At 40.4% G+C, this 18,393-nt stretch overlaps 1 protein-coding gene across 2 annotated transcripts; it reads left to right on the plus strand.

The window, feature by feature from the left end:
• The first annotated feature begins 1,383 nt into the window (after window positions 1–1,383).
• On the plus strand, window positions 1,384–17,056 carry TRMO (tRNA methyltransferase O). Of its 2 annotated transcripts, none has more exons than XM_029920398.1 (5): window positions 1,384–1,621; window positions 7,827–8,001; window positions 10,318–10,475; window positions 12,870–13,535; window positions 16,603–17,056. In XM_029920398.1, the coding sequence occupies exons 1-5, from the start codon at window positions 1,546–1,548 to the stop codon at window positions 16,860–16,862; spliced, it is 1,335 nt and encodes a 444-aa protein (XP_029776258.1). In that variant the 5' UTR covers window positions 1,384–1,545; the 3' UTR covers window positions 16,863–17,056. The 2 variants fall into 2 exon arrangements, with proteins under 2 accessions (XP_029776258.1, XP_029776259.1); XM_029920399.1 differs by having other exon boundaries at window positions 1,385–1,621; window positions 12,870–13,526.
• Window positions 17,057–18,393: the final 1,337 nt, after the last annotated feature.

Genomic DNA, 18,393 nt, shown 5'->3' on the forward strand with positions numbered 1-18,393 from the left:
AACAAAAACCTCAAATCATATAATAAAAGTGCTACATATTTAAATCCCTATCTTCCAGAAAGAGAAACTTTACTTTTGAAATTTAGATGTAGCAATGTACAGCAATGTCTGGAAATCTGCTTTGCATCTCAGTACTTGTCACATTTGGCAATGCATTTTTTTTTGCATGATTATCATTAGATAATGATACCTAAGGCCAGGAGGGCAAATACCTTTCATTTTCCACACTAGTCTGTCCACAAATTAAGCAAGACTACCACTTTCAACACCACCATCTAGTGGCAAACGCAGCTGTTACCATGCCAGTTTCACAGAGTGTATATAGTTTAATTGTTCTCAAACTTGTTTCTGCAGCCATACAAATGAGCAGCATTTCTCCTGGAAACAGATAAATGGCATCCTTTTCCAAATTTTCATGGACAGAGGACCGAAGACACATTTATGAACATGATCAATTTTAAGTGTGTGGATGTGCGTGGGTGTTGGTTTTAAACCACAACCTTCTCTTTAAATCTTTGGCTCCTGCTGGGTATTTTCTACCAGTGATAATCTACTCCATAATAAATGTAAAGGTTTAGCGACAGCTTTTCACGGGTGTGCGTTTAAAATCTGTGGATTTGCATGCTTTAGAATATTTTATATTGCAAGCCATTTGACTCCTCCCCACCCCCCACAAACAGGATAAAAAAGTCCAGATACAGAATTACATATAAAGAGAAACTTGATGTAGGTGAGCGATGACGTTACAAGTAAGTATGTAAAAGGCTAGTATCGCTGCAAGGATAACTGGTCACCGCATGGGAGGAAAACATTCTTGGTCTTTTCACAGCCGTCCAGAAACAACGATTATTAGTCTCTCTCATGGGCATGGCATAATCACTCTCAATTTCATTCTCGCTCTAATTCCCGCAAAGTATGCAGTACAAAAAAAAGTCCCCAGTTATCCCCTATTCCAGTGTGAGGCTTCCCATCCATTAGACTTTAAATAAAGTTTACTTGGGGTTCCTTGCTGACAATACGTAGTTTATATTGTGGAAAAACTGAGTATGCCGAAGTATAATCATCTGCGTATTCCTACCACGCAAGAATTTCTAACATTTCCTAACATCCGATAATTACGCTATTGTGGTAACGGCATATACCCATCACTTTTCTTTAAAAATCAGTGTCATGCGTTTAAGAGTACGTTTATTAGTATTTCGAGAGAGACATCTTAGTGCGTAAATCGTCACCGAATGTCCCCACGGGCAAGCACTGGAACTCGGAGTAGCTGACTGGCGGGGAATCGCAGCGGGTCCGCGCGGGTCAACGGCGGCCGGTATCCGGGAAAGTAACTGAGGCTCGGCAATGGCTTCAAGGCGCCAACCGAAACCTTACAGGGGCCACCAACTCCACCCGCAGTGAGCTCACGGCTCCCCTCCCCGCGCATGCGCCAGGCCTGAGCTCGCACCACCTCAGCAGCGCGGCTTCTGCGCAGGCACCAGGCTCAGACACCGGAAGCGGAAAGTCTGCGGAGTCGGGTCGACACCTCAGGGAAAAGTAGCCATGCGCGTGTTGGAGGAGACGGGGCCCGAGGCCACAGCGACCCCGTGCGGGTGCGTGAAGCCGGCTTTGGAAACAGGTAACTTCTCAGAGACCGGCGGTTCCGCACCCAAAAGCGGTCTAAGCGCAGGCCTTCGACTTCAGTGCAGAGAGGGACGTAAAATGCGAGAACTTGAACCGAAGTGCGTCATCGTTCTTCTTGCGCAGCCACGGATCACGTGCACCCGCGACCACGTGATTTTGCTGCGGAGAGTGCGATGATGTCATCTCCCGATCTCTTCTTGGTAGCTGTGGTTGCCTTGGGGTGGGCATGATGGCTGAGAACAGCCACGTGCAGTGTAACGGCTTTTCTCTTAGGGAGTTCTTGCTCCTGTGGGAGAGAGAGGATGTGAACGCCGGTGTTAGGCGTGTTAGGAACTAATAAATACCCTAAGAGAGGCATTCTGTGCTGTAGGAAGTGAGGAGGGAGACGAGGGAAAGTTCTGGGGCGGAGGGACGGGAAATCTTTTTTAAGTGGGGCCAGGAAAGATGGGCATGGGTTTATTTTCCTTTACCATAGGGAGCAATATATTACTTTTTAGAAATTAGAAGGAGCAAGTGGAAGAAAATCAAAGTCCACCATCGTCCAGGGAAAACCACTGTTAATATCTTGTGTCTACCTACCATACATCTTTTCAGTGCATGCACGCTAGAAAAATGAACTGATACGTGACCCCACTGTTTTATAACTTCTTTCTAAAACTTAAGTTTCATATGAATCTGTGGCCATTAATAATTTTAAGGGATTGCGCATTATTTGCTTTAGAGATGTCTTCTAACTAACCAGTTCCCTTTTGCTGGGCGTTTAGGGTGGTGCCACTTTTCATTGTTCTGAAGAAAATTCGTAAAACAAATCTTTTTGCATGTTATAAATGTTTAATTTAGATTAAATTTTCTACAAGTACTGCTACTTGGTCAGAGGTGCTCATTTTAAAAAGTTGGTGCACAGTGCCAGGTTACAGGTCTAATTTTGACAGGAAAGAGCAGGAGTCAGAGGTCTACATAGCATGGGATGGGGAGCGCTAAGTCTGAAGTAATTGGGTGGATCAGGGAGGTGGGAATGTTGATTGGATTCAGATTGTAGAGAACCTTAAATACCAGGTTAAGAAATGTAAAGTCTGTTAATGGTGAAAAGTGGAAAATTTAGAGGGTAGCGCCCTTAGAGTAGCTCAGATGATGGAGCTTCTGACTCTTGATTTTGGCTTAGGTCATGATCTCATGGTTGGTGAGTTGGAGCCCCCCCTTGGGCTTTGCACTGACAGTAAGGAGCCTGCTTGGGTTCGTGTTCGTTCTCTCTCTCTCTCTCTCTCTCTCTCTCTCTCCCTCTCTCTCCTCCCCCTCTCTCCCCCTCTCTCCCTCTCTTGTGTCTACCTACCATACATCTTTTCAGTGCATGCACGCTAGAAAAATGAACTGATACGTGACCTCACTGTTTTATAACTTCTTTCTAAAACTTAAGTTTCATATGAATCTGTGGCTATTAAAATTTTAAGGGATTGCGCATTATATGCTTTAGAGATGTCTTCTAACTAACCAGTTCCCTTCTCTCTCCCCCCCTCCCTCCCAGCTCCCCTGTGCCCTCTTCTAAATAAATAAATAAATAAATAAATAAAGGAGGGCAGCATACAATTAAGGGACACAGAGTCTAGAGAATTGGTGTAGTGTATTTTAACAGGGGGAGGGACCTGCATTGGGAACATGAATTATAGTAAGGGTAATTTAACAGTCCAGGCCAGTTGTCAAGAAGACCAGAATTACCTGTGTACAGAAACTCTGCATTAATAACTTGTTGGTTTCTTTTATTACACAGTTAATGCAATTGTAATATTGTTAAAATGAGGGAAAGGTCTAAGTAAGAGCTTTGAAAGCCACTCTTTGCTGAACACTTGGTGTATTACCAGGTGCTTTAAATATTTTTCCATGGTATTGAAATATTGGGACATTCTTCACAACTGTTAATTCCACTCTGATAAGAGTTCTTGTTGTTTCTTTTACCCAAACTTAGCTCAATGTCTGGCAATTGTATACACCTGGAAAGTGTTTGTTAAACAAATGAAAACAGGACACAGGGATCTCAACTTCCTAGGTTAGGGGTGCTTTTTGGGCCATTTTTCTTTATGACATTTTAATGGAACACCAGAGGCTTGTTTGGCCTCAGTTTCTTCATCTTTAAGGTATTTACTGTTTTTATTCCACAGGGACATGGATGAGATAAACATAAGAAGGCCTATAAACATACTTGGAAAAAAATTTTTAATCCTTAGAAACATACACAGTATGAAAATGTCTTAGAATCATAACATTGAGAGAGAAAAAGCAAGTCTGAGAAGATAACTTACAGTTTAATACCAGTCTTTAGAGAGTTCAAAGACAAAATAAATGAAACATTATCTAGACATGCATTTGCATGTAATAAAATTATATTTTAAAAAGTTACATTAAAAAAAATGAGTGATAAAGATCCCATTCAGGCACTTGTTTATCTCAGCAGGAAAGGATGGGTGTGCCCTACGAGAAAAGCAACATAAAAAGATAATTTGTTGGTAAAGCTCTAGTTCTTGGGATGGGTGGTGAGTACTCAAGATTTCATAGTATTATGCTCTATTATACTTGTTACATATAATATTTTATATGTAGCCAATAATATAGTTTTGATAAGTGAAAAGTAACGAAAGGTGCTGTGAGGGACATCAGGCCTATGCTGGTAATGGAAGCTGGAAATAAAATGATGGTCTAGAGTGTCTCTATGTCATCTCTTAAAAGAAGTTGGCAGGGGCACCTGGGTGGCTCAGTCGGTAGAGCGTCTGGCTTCGGCTCAGGTCGTGATCTCAAGGTTCATGGGCTCGAGCCCCGCGACAGGCTCTGTTCTACCTGCTAGCTCAGAGACTGGAGACTGTCTTCAGAGTCTGTGTCTCCCTCTCTCTCTGACCCTTCCCTGCTCACGCTCTCGCTCGCTCGCTCTCTCAAAAATAATAAAACATTAAAAAAATGTAAAAAAAAAAGTTGGTAAAGCTTTCATGAAATGTAAAATAAGTTATTTGTAAGTTAGTTGTGGATACCTTGGATTTTAAACCTATATTGATACTGTGTAGCCAAGTTTCCTTTTTTTGAAAGGAGTTGCTACTTAGAAATAAAAGGGAGTGGGTCTGATTATTGTAAAAATTTCAAATATTATACAAATTACAAAGTCAAATATAAAAATAATCCAAAAATCTCATTATCCATTTTACATGTTATCCCATCCTTTTTACCAAAATGTTAATGTCCAAATAGCTTTTTCAGCATACATGTACATATTTAAATAGGTGAATGTATAAACAAACTTTCATAAATGGGATTATGTTCTTTGACTTTTTCACTTTCCATTTTAATCAAGTTAGACTTAAACAATCCTTTTTCTCATGTAACATGAATTTTTTTAGTATCTACCCCCTTGGATGCAATATAGACAGTGAACAACACTGCAGTAAACAAGACAGAAAAACTGCCCACAGGGCGCTTCCATTCTAAAGGGGCAGAGAGCTACTGGACAAGCCTAACCTGACATCTACACCGTGTCTAGAAATTTTAGTAGTGTGATCGCATGCACTCCCTTTATTGTGTAAACTACTTTGTTTCATATGTTCTGTTTTTAATTGCATCCCTACTAAGACACATTTTCCTAAAAGTAGGGCATCCCTATGAAATTTTTCATAAGCTGAAATGGCATAATGCAAAGTAGTTACTGTTAATTTATATGGGAAAAGTTTATGTGGAAAATATTTGAGCATTCCTCAATCCAAAAAATAATCTCACTTGAGGCTTTTCTGTTACCTTAGGACACATCTTGCTAGTGGATGCACAAAATAGATCAAGATAAACCACAGATGCTCACACACAAAGTTCAAAGATCTGATGTCTTAATGCTGAGATGCTGAGTAGTTCCTGGGGAAGGCCCTGGGTGGGGCCGGTCTCACAGCTTGAGGTGCACCCTGCACCTATAACAGTGCTCTGGAAACCAAATACTGAACAGTATTTTCACTTTCTGCTTTTTGGTAAAAGCAAACATTAGATTTCTTTTGATTAGCAAAAGCAGATACTAATGTAGGTCTTTTGTAAATGCGTGGTGGCTTAATGCAGACTATTTATTTATTTTATTTTATTTATTTTTGCAAAAGCAAAGGGCTTTATTACGAATTTATGAGCCAGCCTAAACTTGAGCTCGCAGACACCACCAACGTACTGGATCCACGTGGAGTGAGCCCTGAACAAAGGCAGGGTAGGGCTTTTATGAGTTTGGGAAGGGGGAGTTACAGGAAATTGTGACATAGGTACAGTGATCCAATTATTATTATACAATATTACTGACAGCAGGTTTAACCATTCACATTGCCTAGAGTATTTGTTACTTTTGGCGGGACCCAATCACAACATTTAGAGTATTGACCAATCACAGAGTGGGCCCAGGACCCTCACATAGGGCGTGACTAGTCTTAGCCTCCATCTTTAGGCCTGCCCTTAGAAATGTTAAAGGTGTTAACTGGCCTTTCCTGATTGGGCGTTACAAGAGTGGTCCCTTCTGCCTTGGGCAATGTGTACCCTTCTGTTGTCTCATGGAATCAGTTTCAGACCTGCATCCTTACATTCCCCCCTCTGTCTTGTAATTGACCCAATCCTGGGTCAGCTATGTTACCATTGTTCTGGTTTAAGGCTACATGCTCTTAAGACCATTAACAGAATAGTATTTACCAATTTTGGTTTTGGCTCCTCGTTCTTCTCCTCTCTTGTGGTGGCCGTGAACCACAGATAGACTATCCTGTACAATTTCTGAACTACTGGCATAGAGGTAACATTGTTCCCCTAAAGCCTGGCCTAGCCCTTCTTGGTGTAAGGGGAATTTTTTACCCTGCAAAGGGCATAGGGAAGGAGAGTTTACCCAATTACCACGAGTCTCCATGGTTAACTTGGTGAGGGTCTCTTTTGGGTTTCTAATATCTGGCGCTGCCTGGTTTACTATCCTCAGCCAAATTGGTGGGCCATCTAGAGGCCACTCAAAGACCCCCCCATTAGAGTCTGGCAGTAGAGGTGTACGCTCCCCTTACCTTTTGCCATGTTGAAATCCCATGCCCAGATTAGAGGCAATTAATACCAACAGAACATCCTATCAGAAACTTTTGCTGTTTCCCCAGTTTTCTGGGGCAACATTTGCCAGTCTGATGGCAGAGACAGGACAGTTTATCTTATTGGACCAGTGATTCCTCAGGCTTCTGCCATGCTAGACCAGCCAGCTTCCGGGGTGTGGCTGGAGCAGGGCTGGAGATTCTCAGGAGTCAGTCTTTTTGAAGATTAGTTCAAGCTGATCTACTGGATCTGGATCACCTCACCAGGTTGAGGGTTTTTCTGAGTCGGCCTACTTAACTCCAGAGGGATATCTGAAACTTTAATAGGGGCTGACCCCCATTTTTAAATATCATCCTCACAGACTAACAAGCCTGAGATCCAACAACAAATATTTTAAAACACTTAGAACTAGAATTATATTTACAGTAGTGCATTGCTGAAACAGTTTTTCTCTCTAAAAAACCTCCCTTACCAGAGATAGCCAAACCGAGACTAATGCATTGGTGGAATGAGTCCAGTCTTAACAACCCTGGCCTAATTATTTAATTAAGCTCAGCAAGAATAAAGATTGTTCATGAGGATTTTATAAAGCTTGCTTTGCTGGGTCCTTTTATAAGGAATCTCCAGGTTGAACTTTTAGTAGCCTAATGCAGACTTTTTAAAAGCCTGAGATACTTGTATACAATCTCTGTCTCCTTATCTTTCAGCATTCTTTGCCTTATCTTTCATACTCCAGCCAAGCAAAATAGCTTGTTCCTGCATGTGCTATGACAGTTCTTATTTAACTGTGTGTGTTAGTCCCTCTATTGTAAATACCATTTTAGCCCTGACCAAAGTCACATACCTTAGTAAATGGTAACATAGAATTTGATTTATGGTCATAGTAGGACATTTAAAAATGTTCCCTGTCTTTCTTTCTTAGACCTGCACTCTTTCTGGCTCATTATCCAAAGGGATATAATAATGTGTATGTAATAATGAGGGTATTTATATGTATTCATGATACTATATGAATCATTTTTAATAGTTTCATAACACTTGGTAGATGTTAAAACTATGAAATCAGTGCATTAAAGAAAACATGTTTTCTTACATCTTTATTTGACATTTTGACTAATGATTTCTTACCTGATTTTCTTCTGTAGGGAATCTTTTAACTGAGCCAGTTGGCTACTTGGAATCCTGTTTCTCAGCCAAGAATGGTACTCCAAGGCAGCCATCTGTTTGTAGCCATTCGCGGGCTTGTTTGAGAATTCGAAAGAGCATCTTTAATAATCCTGAACATTCCTTGATGGGCTTAGAACAGTTTTCTCATGTTTGGTAAGTTGTTTTACGTTAGAAGTGGTTCTTTGGGCCAGAACTTGCCTTGAGTAAAGTCCTCCAGTTGAAGGCAGTCTTGGAGTCTGCCATCCAGACCATCCTTCCTATCGCATGGAATTCCCGTACCATATTCTCACATGTGATTGTCCCTATAGCTTGGGGCAGCCTCATGGAAGCTTAGAATCCACTGGGATGGCGTGTTCCATTTGCAGTTGGTTCTGACTGCGATAAATGCCTTCTGTTGAGCTGAAATCTACAGACCTTCTTGATTCTGCCTGTGGGTACCTATTGGCTTCTGGACCAGGGGTCAGCCAAGGTACAGCCCATGGACCAAATCCATCTACCACCTATCTTTGTAAATAAGTTTATGGGAACACAGCTGCTCCCATTCATTTATGTGTTGTACGTAGCTGCTTTTGTAGTATAGCAGCAGAGCTGAATAGTTAAAACAGAGACTGGTTGGCCTGCAGACCCTCAGATATTTACTGTTTGACCTTTATAGAAAAAGTTTGCAGACTCTGCTCTAGACCCATGAAGAATTAGGTCTGTTCTTCCTAAAAGACAAAAGAGCTTTAGAAATCTGGATACTTTAAGTAATAAAATGTTACTTATATCAGGACCTGCATTATACTAGTGTTACTAACTATCACTTGGAATTCTGTCTCTGTCCATTCTTTCTCCAACATCACCAGTATGGCTGGGTCTGGTTTTACGGCGAAGACCTAAAATTAGGTATTTATTCTGAAATGGTTTATTTTTCACGTTAATTTTGAGATATGAATAGAGTAAAATCTTGAGTGTCTGACCTAGTTTGTATGATCTTGGTTGAAATAATTAAGTTAAAAACATTGCTGATTAAAAAAAAAGGGTTTGGATCTATATAAAGAGATTTTTGTGTTTCCCTCCTATTTTTCTCCTGTCTCTTCCTAACCCCCTTACACTCTTCAGAGATTTTTATTGTTAACAGCTTGGTGTATATCCTACCAGACCTTTTCTTTTCCTTTTTTGATACACATAGAAGCATATATCTACACATTGAGAGTGGGTGTTTGTTTTAAACAATGGAATATGTTTTCTTCATTTAACAGTGTATATCATGAAAATACATAGAGATTTATCCTTTTTGCTTTGATGGCTGTCTGCTTTTGGAAAATACAGGTATACCATGATTTGGCCACTGTCTTGCTAATGGATAGTTATTTTGGTATTACAGTAATGCTGTAACAAACCTTCTTAGACATAATTCTTGACACTTATGTATTTTACAAATAGGATATCAAAAATGGATATGTTGAGCTAGCAGAGCTGTTGCCAAGTTGGGCTTTAAAAAGCTGAACATATATCAGAATGACCTTTTCCATGACGTTCTTGTTGACACTATATGTTACCAGTTTTTTTACACTTTTGCCTGACAGGGAAAAACAGTATTTTATTTTTCAGTTCTTCTGAATTGTTAGGTTCAACAACTTTTCTTATGGGTTGCTGCTATTTCTTACTCTTTTGTGAATTGTCTATTCATGTTCTTTGCTTAATGTCTTATAATGAATTGTCCTTTTCTTTGTGATATGTAGGAACAGTTTATATACCACAGATATTAACTCATTGTCCATTTTACAGGTAGCAGACATTTTCTCCTGAGATGACATTGTGTAGTCATAAATTTAATGATCTAATGAATTCAAATCTGTTGTTTTCTCTTCATGGCTTCCTGTTTTTGTGTTCCTCATTCTTAAAATGGGAATAAATCACAAATCTTATGCTTGGGGCGCCTGGGTGGCTCAGTCAGTTAAGCGTCTGACTTCGGCTCAGGTCATGATCTCATGGTTTGTGGGTTCAAGCCCCATGTTGGGCTCTGTGCTGGCAGCTAGCTCAGAGCCTGGAGCGTGCTTCCCTCTCTCTCAACCTCCCCTGCTCGCTCTGTCTCTCAAAAATAAATAAAAAACATAAAAATTTTTAAAAAAATCTTATGCTTGTTAAGAGAATTAAATGAAATTAGTATAAAATGGTCTGGCCTACTGTCTGGCAAACAGCAGGCATTTACTTCATAAATGTTGCTCATTTAGGCACTTGAGAAACATTTTTTAAGTTCCTACCATATGCCAGTAATTGTGTTAGGGGCAAAGGATATGGAGGTAAAACTCTGCTTCCCTTCAGAGAATAAGAATGGTATTTCCCCCCCAATGATTACATTTTAATACCATTAAAAGCATTCATTCAGTTCTAACTTGTGGGATTAAAGATTTTTTCCCCTCAAATCATTATGATACATTAATTTGTGTTCTTTTTTTACTCAGTGGTTTGGTTTATTTTGAATAGGATTTTGTTTGTTTTTCACAAAAATGGTCATTTGAGCTGTAAGGCAAAAGTACAGCCTCCTAGGCTGAATGGCGCAAAGACTGGAGTTTTCTCCACAAGGAGCCCCCATCGTCCCAATGCAATAGGATTGACTCTGGCCAAGCTGGAAAAGATAGAAGGTAACACATTTCCTTTCTACTTTGATCTTTTTATCCTTACCCAAAAGACATCTTCTAAAGCCAATGTTGTATTCGCCACTGCCTGTTATTCAGATGTGTACCAATGGTGCTAACCCCTGAGAACTACCAGCCATTAAAGAAAACAAAATGACTTAAAGAATGTTACACTTAGAAATCAGTGCTCATAGGATGCTCAGAGTCTGATTATATCATCACATATGTCAGGAGCTGTTATATTATTTTAAAATAATGAAAGATTTCATAATCATTACATTAGTAACTAAATTTTCTCTACCCTGGAATACATTAAATACAAAATTATTCAAAAATAATTGGTCACTATCAGAATTAATACAAGAAACTGGTTGTATGTGGAGATATGGTAAACACATAGGGTGGTGGTGTATTATTTCTCCCGTGCACCTTTGAAGAAATGGACATGCATCGTGGCTGTAGTGCAGCTGTTAACTCTGATGTGTGGCAAAGGATCTGTGATGAATCACACTATAACGTTCAGTACCTGTCAGATTGTGGAAGGACCGTGTAGAATATCAGACTCGTTTTAACTGTGTGTTCACATGTAGCGTAGTTACTGGACCATACATTGTTTTGGAAGCATCCCATTCTTTTTTATTATTATTATTAAAGTGTAAATGACATACTTTGTTAGTTTCAAGTGTACGGTATAATTCAGTATTTATATACATTGTGAAGTGATCATCATAGTAAGTCTAGTAACCATTTGTCACCATGCAGAGTTACAAAAATTTTTTTTCTTATGATGTGAACTTCCAAGATCTACTCTCAACAACTTTCATGTATGTGATACGGTATTATTGACTGCAGTCACTGTCCTGTACATTACATCCCCCTGACTTATTTATTTTACAGTAAGAAGTTTGTGCCTCTTGATCCGTTTCAGTCATATCACCCATCTCCCTACCCTCTTCTCTCTGGCAGCCACCAGTTTATTCTATTTTTGAGTTTTGGTTTGTACCTTTGTTTTGTTTGTTAGTAAAGCATCCTGTTCTTGAATCACTCTGACCTAATAATAAGCACATTTATCAGAGAGGCAAAAGATGAAATAGGCAGCTGAGAGTCAGGAGACCATTCTGGGCCTCATTTGTAAAATGGGCTAAGGAACAGGACCTGCCCTCTCTGAAACTCCATAGTATTTTTTTTAGGATCTTGGAGACAAAAGCTCTAAGAGTAGTTTCAGGTTGCTCAGTACTAAATAGGTAGACCAGTTATTTTGTTGGGTTTTTCCCAGAACTTGAACTTCCTCCCCTGGATTATATTCAGGCCTTAGGTAGGTTTTCCAGGAAAATTCTGTAGCCAGTTCAGTTTGAGCTTTATTAATTTGTGATGGCTAACCAGCTTGGGTAGTAGTACTGGAAACTTTATGATCATTCATGCAACCCACACGTTTTCTGAGCATTATATATGTGCCAGGCATTGTTCTAGGTGCCAAGGATATAGTGGCAAACAAATCAGATAAAAATCCCTGTACTGTAGTTACAAAGTACCATACACTTATCAGTTTAAATGTTTATTGTCACTTTGAAATATTATTTCATTTCATAATAATTAGAAGTACATGAACAAGTTAGCCAGTCCTCTGCTTAGTCTTACCAGGCTGCAAATGAGGTGTCATTGGGGATGAGTTCTTACCTGGAGGCTCAGCTCTGGAAGAATTTGCCCCCCGGGCTCACTCACATTGTTGGCAGGACTCGCTTGTGGTTGTGGGACTGAGAGCCACAATTTTTTGCTGGTTGTTGCCAGGTGACTGCCTTCAGCTCCAAGAGGCTCCTGCAGTGCCTTGCCACATGGGCTTTCCCTGTGTGGCTGCTTGCCTCATCCGGCCTGGGAGAAGATCTCGAGTGAACCTGCTAGCAGGCACAGGAGTCAGACAATGTAGCATAGTCACTAGAGTGATACCAAGTCACACTCAAAGATACATTGAGGACTCTGCTGTGCCTGGAACAGTTAGAAGCCCAGTGATGCAAAGAGGAGTCAGTTCTCAAGGGCCTACTGTCTAGAGAGACTCTAACTAGGTCAGTGCCAGACCATGTGAAAAGGGCTGTAGTAGAGGTTTGTACATAGGGCTCTCTGGAACCCAGAGGAAAAAAAGCTTCTGTCCAGAAGAAACGGAAAGGCTTTGTAGATGAGATGTTATATTAGAGCCTTAAAGAACATGCAGGAGTTTGACAAGTAAAGAAAAGGATGGGTTTCCAGGTGGAATGAAAAGGTGTATTGGTACCAGGTATCCGAGAGCCTGACATGTTAAGAGAATTGTAAGCTTGGTGAGACATCAGGAGATGGTGTTAGTTTTTAATTGTTTGCACTGTTCTTCATTGTTATTATTTCTAAGAGGATGTGTTTTTCACATTATAGGTGGAGCCATTTACCTTTCTGGAATTGACATGATTCATGGCACACCTGTCCTAGACATAAAGCCCTACATAGCTGAGTATGACTCGCCACAAAGCCCGATTGAACCTCTCCAGGACTTTAATTTACAGAATAATCGACATAAGCATCCAAATATGCCCCAATCTGGTGGCAAGAATGACAACTGTGACCAGCAACAGCTCTCAAGGTGTGATAAGCCACAGCCCGATAGTCACACGAAGGAGAAACTTAAATGTCCCAAAGACAGAACTTCAGGAGAAAACTATATGAAACGTGGTAATTCAACAAAAACCTGGCAAAACTCCCCTAAGCACAGGGAGATAGTGGGAGATTTGGGTGTCGAATCCAGAAGTGATCAGAGTCCGAGTGTGACAGAAGAGCAAATTGGCCCCTATTTCCTGGAGAAGAGCTTTTCAGAGGAAGGTACAGAAAGGAGGTTGCGGCTAGGGAAAGAAGCAGAAATTGCACAAGGAAGTAGTGCAGAGGTTCAGCCCGCGGCCCCTCGCTGCCCTCCCAGGAGGGCTGCCGCAGCCCGCTGCAGCGTGGTCCCCGCCTGGGTGAGCGAGGCCCCCGTGGGCACGCTGGAAGTGCGCTTCACTCCTCATGCAGAGATGGATCTGGAGCACCTCAGCTCAGGAGGTGAGCCAGGTACTTTCTGTTTCTGATTTCTCAATGAGAGCTTTAGTCAAACTTGGTGTTTCTGAGGGCAGGCATACAGCGTATCTGTCAGGATGACTGGTCATAAGAAATGTAGGAATATAAAGTAATATTTGGGCAACACCACCATCTGATGACTTCCATTCAGCCACTTTGTTCAGTACAGTGAGTCCCAGACACTCAGTGTTTCTAAGAATGGCTGCTGCCTCATGAGGTGGCTCGTGATTTAAGGCCTTTTATCAACCTGTTAGATAGGTCCTGGAGTGTTCAAACTCCAGAAGCTAAATCATGCTTGTTCTATACTTAAGTCAATTATGTTTTTCATCTGTTTTACAGTCTGACTAGAGAAATGTTCCATCTTATTCTATCACGTGGCTGATAGCTCTGCCTCTGGCATAGAGCCCAAGAGTGAGAGGGAAAGTCTCTTAGCACAGTAATTGTCCCCATAAAGTCCCAGCACTAAAGACATAGCCTTCACTGTAGAAGAGAGGCCACAGGACTTTTACTTGGAGCTTGTTTACTTTAACACATGGTTTTTAACAAACATTGCAATCTGGTTTCCCCAGTCCACAGCAGTTCCCAAGCAGCAATCTAGAGTGAAGGAAGGGGCTGTTAAGAGGTAGCTGCAGTGATTCCTGTAAGAAGTAGCCAATTAAGTTGCCAGGGGTGTGTCCCATTTCATCTGCCACTCCAGGGTGTGTTTCTCATTCTTTCCAAATGCTTTGTGTTTAAAGAAAGCATTTGATTTTTAAATTGACCTCTTTATTTAAAAAGTTCTGTTTATGGGGTGCCTGGGTGGCTAAATCCATTGGGTCATGATCTCATGAGCACAGAGCCTGCTTGGGATATTCTCTTTCCTTCCCCCTTCCCCTCCCTCTCCCCTACCCCTTCCCCTTCCCCCTCCCCCCTCCCTCTCCTTGTCTCTGCCCCTCTTGCACTTACTCTCTTTCTCAAAATAAATGAATAAAAAACTTAAAAAATTTTCTGTTTATGAAAGTTATTTCATCATTGTATTCATCATTGTATTCAGTTGATGCGAGGAGGAAGGTCAGTTTTAAAAGGATTTTGTGATAGAACGAAGAAAGCAGTGCTGTCTAGAATATACTTTATATTTATGTTTACCCTTTGGCCTGCAGTTATCAGTGAATGCTTCCTACTTTGAAAAGTTTTATCTTTTTCAAACTATAGTGCTATGTGTCTGAGAGGTTACAATATGCTTTACTGTTTTAAAAAATTGTTAAGAGAAATTATGAAATGTAACTATAAAACAAGGAGTGATTTAGAACAGAATTTGGAGCCAATACAGAAATAAGAAATGACCTTAGCAAATTTATAGTCTAGAAAAGAGAAAAGATGTTGAATGGCAGAGTGTTGTGTGTTGGGGGTGGTGGGTGTTGCAGGAGGGAGGCGGGATTGGAGTTGGAATGGAGTGCCGTGGGCACATGAGGCAGAGAAGGATTGTGACCTGGGGAGCAGAGAGGAAATCTGGGAAGGCTTCCTGGAGAAAAAAGTGAGCTAAACTTGGAAGGTTTAGTAGGCAGAGAAGTGAGGTGGCAGATGAACAACCAAAGGCCTGGAGCTTTTGCGAGGTAACACTGTTAATAAAGAGTGTGATGTTTTTGAAGCTCTTCTTTTTTGACTGGCCTTGGAGTCCTTTTATGAGCCATGCAATAAAGCAATCTTAGCACTGCGTAATTGGTCCTTGTTTGTTTTTGTTTTAAAGAGTATTCCATGTGATCAGCAGTTGAATTGTTTGGTCCTTGGTTTTTGACTAAAAATTGAACTTTATGGCTTTACTTACAAACTTACTTACTAGATATAGCCCAGAGTGATTTTTGCCTGTTGTCTAAAAATTGAATTTACTTTCAGAAGAATAAAGATACACCACTACTCCAGATGATATTTTGAATAGGGACAGCAAACTTAAATCACACTCCTTCCTAGAATGGCCCAGCCTTCATTTGGTTGTATGTTATATTGTAGCTATTAAAAGTTAAGTCACAGTTAATTTTTTATATAAGTTTTGTATATATGATATTTTTAAGAATTAGGGGCACCTGGGTGGCTCAGTCGGTTAAAGCCTCTGACTTCAGCTCAGGTTAGATCTCACGTTCATGGGTTCGAGCCCCGCATCAGGCTCTGTGCTGACAGCTAGCTCAGAGCCTGGAGCCTGCTTACGGTTCTGTGTCTCCCTCTCTCTCTGCCCCTCCCCCTCTCATGCTCTGTCTCTCTCTGTTTCAAAAATAAATAAAACATTAAAATAAAAAGAATTAAAATACATCCGCAATAATATAAATGTAGGAAGTTTTGCCACTTAACAGGGTAAACATCTGTTTACCTGAAATATAAACTTGGGTGGCATGGGGTGGCCTATTCCCTAGTGTTGGTGTTTAACTTTCTCAGTACCTGTTTTGTCATGTCCTTGTTCCTTAGGGAATGTGGTGTTCCTTTTTTTTTTTAATGTTTATTTTTGAGAGAGTGAGAGTGCAAGCAGGTCAGGGGCTGAGAGAGGCGGACAGAGGATCCAAAGTGGGCTCTGCTCTGACAGTAGCAAGTCCAACGTGGGCTCAAACTGGCAAACTGCAAGATGATGACCTGAGCTGAAGTTGGACACTCAATCGACTGAGCCACCCAGGTGCCCTTGTGGTGTTACTTTTAAGTGGGTCTGTGACACCAGCTGTCTGAGTCACCCGCTCTTACCTTTAGCTGGAGCTCTGGGTATATGTGGGTTTAGTCCTCCTTCTTGTGGCTTTCTGAGAATGCTGGAACTGTCCATGCATTTCCCTGACCATGCTTCCTTTCTGAGAAGAAAGTGACAAGGAACTGAATTAAAGGCTATGTTGAGCATAGAAGGTTTTGTTTAGCAAATGAAAATTGGGGGCATGTATAAGTAGATATACTTGAAAGTGACATTCTCTGTAATGACTGAATTTGATTTCCAAACCCAGTTCATTTCAAGTGATAGTCAAGGAACCAACCAAACTCCACATTAAAGTTCACTGTAATGAAATCTGACCTTCATGGTTTCCAGCATTAAGTAGTATTCTTCTCATTCCAGATGGCAGTCGGTCTTCATTTAAATATTTTCAGTCAACAGAGGAAGCAAGGCATGCCATTGAGGCTGTGCTGTCTGCCGACCCTCGGTCTGTATATCGACGGAAGCTCTGCCAGGACCGCCTCTTCTACTTTACTGTAGACATCGCGCATGTCACTTGCTGGTTTGGTGATGGCTTTGCAGAGGTTCTAAGGATCAAGCCAGCTTTGGAGCCTGTTCAAGTGACTGACCCTACAGAGTCCTTGGTGTCTCTGGGATCATAAGTAGCCTCTGTCATGTATTTAAGACAGCCTGATTGACTTTGGATATGGCTGTTGGGTTATCTGTATAAGCTGACAATGTGCCCTCTTTGCAGAAAGAAATAGCACTTTGTTATCTCATTGCTTTGATTGATTTGGGGTGTTTAAAATATTTATTTGAAATTTGTATTTTAATAAAGTGAGAGATGTAAAATTTAGAGAAATTGTCATATGCTCTTTTCAGTTGGTTAATACTGAAGAATCCAAAGGTGATGATGATGTCTCGGTGATTTCTGAATGAAGCTGATTGTTCTTGACACTTGGTAAAACTGGGCAGAGTTCATTCTAGCAGGAACTTACAAGCCAAGGAGATCTGTTCAATAATTCATATTGGTTTTCTTGTCTGGAATAGCTTGAGACACTATTCTAAATCAAATTGAGTTAACAGTGTTTTAGGAAATTAACAGAAAACAAGTAGTTATAATGATCTTTAGAGATTAAACCCCTATGTATCAGAGACTTTGACCCATACACATATTTATATATGTAGCATGATTATATTTAATCCTGATTCCAAAGTAAGGACTGTGAGGTTTCTCTGGATATCTTTTTTATCAGAAAAGAAAGTCACCCCAGAGGTCCAAGAAAATAACTTAATTACTGACTTATTTCTTTCTTATTCCGTGAGTACTTACTGAAAAGCTACTGAAGGTTAGGTTTTAGTGATAAAAGGAGATAAAAAAAAGATGCAGTTCTTGTTGCAAGTTATATATAGTTAGGGGAGGAAGAAGACATAAGCACATTATTTTATTACAGTTAGATAAATAGAGTAATTATGTCTGTGCGTGGTTCCTGTGTAGTACCATGTGGGAAGCGGTTGTAAGAATGTATTGCCTATAGGTGATTTTAATGATGTGATCCCAGATAACTGAAGATTTATGATCAGCCTAACCAAATTAGACACCTGTCAACATGACAGGCTTTCCTAATCGCAGCTGTAAATCTTAAGAGCCGATTGATCATGATTTTGAAACGAGCCCTGCTGCCTGTAGGTACTTGCACAGAGTCATCTGTGGCTGATGACACTGCATTCTCGAGCCAAACTGGATTGCCTTTGAGGTTACTTAGAACCTCTTAGGGAAGTATCTTTAATTTGACTTTTAAAAGCTCTTTATTTTGAGAAAATTACAGATTCACAAGAAGTTGCAAAAATAGTGTAGAAGCCACGTGTACCCTTCACCTAGTTGCTTCCATGTAACATCTTACATAAACTGTAGTATAATGTTAAAGCCAGGAAGTTGACATTAGTATGATCTACCCTTTATTTTGGATTTTGATGCCTTTTCTCTTAAAATTATTTTGAGACTAAATCAGGACTTGAAGCACAAAATGTTGATATTTAATATTGAAAAAGTAGTCTGAGGATGATAACCAGCCAGGCTTCTAGCAACAGCACTGTTCAGTTGTTTGACACTTTAATATACACTCTTAGGATTATGTATGATAGTGCTCATTATTAAAATGCTCTTCCTTTCTAGGAGATAAAGTGTGTTCT

The sequence above is a fragment of the Suricata suricatta genome, chromosome 13 (assembly GCF_006229205.1).
Source record: "Suricata suricatta isolate VVHF042 chromosome 13, meerkat_22Aug2017_6uvM2_HiC, whole genome shotgun sequence".
NCBI lineage: Eukaryota > Metazoa > Chordata > Mammalia > Carnivora > Herpestidae > Suricata > Suricata suricatta.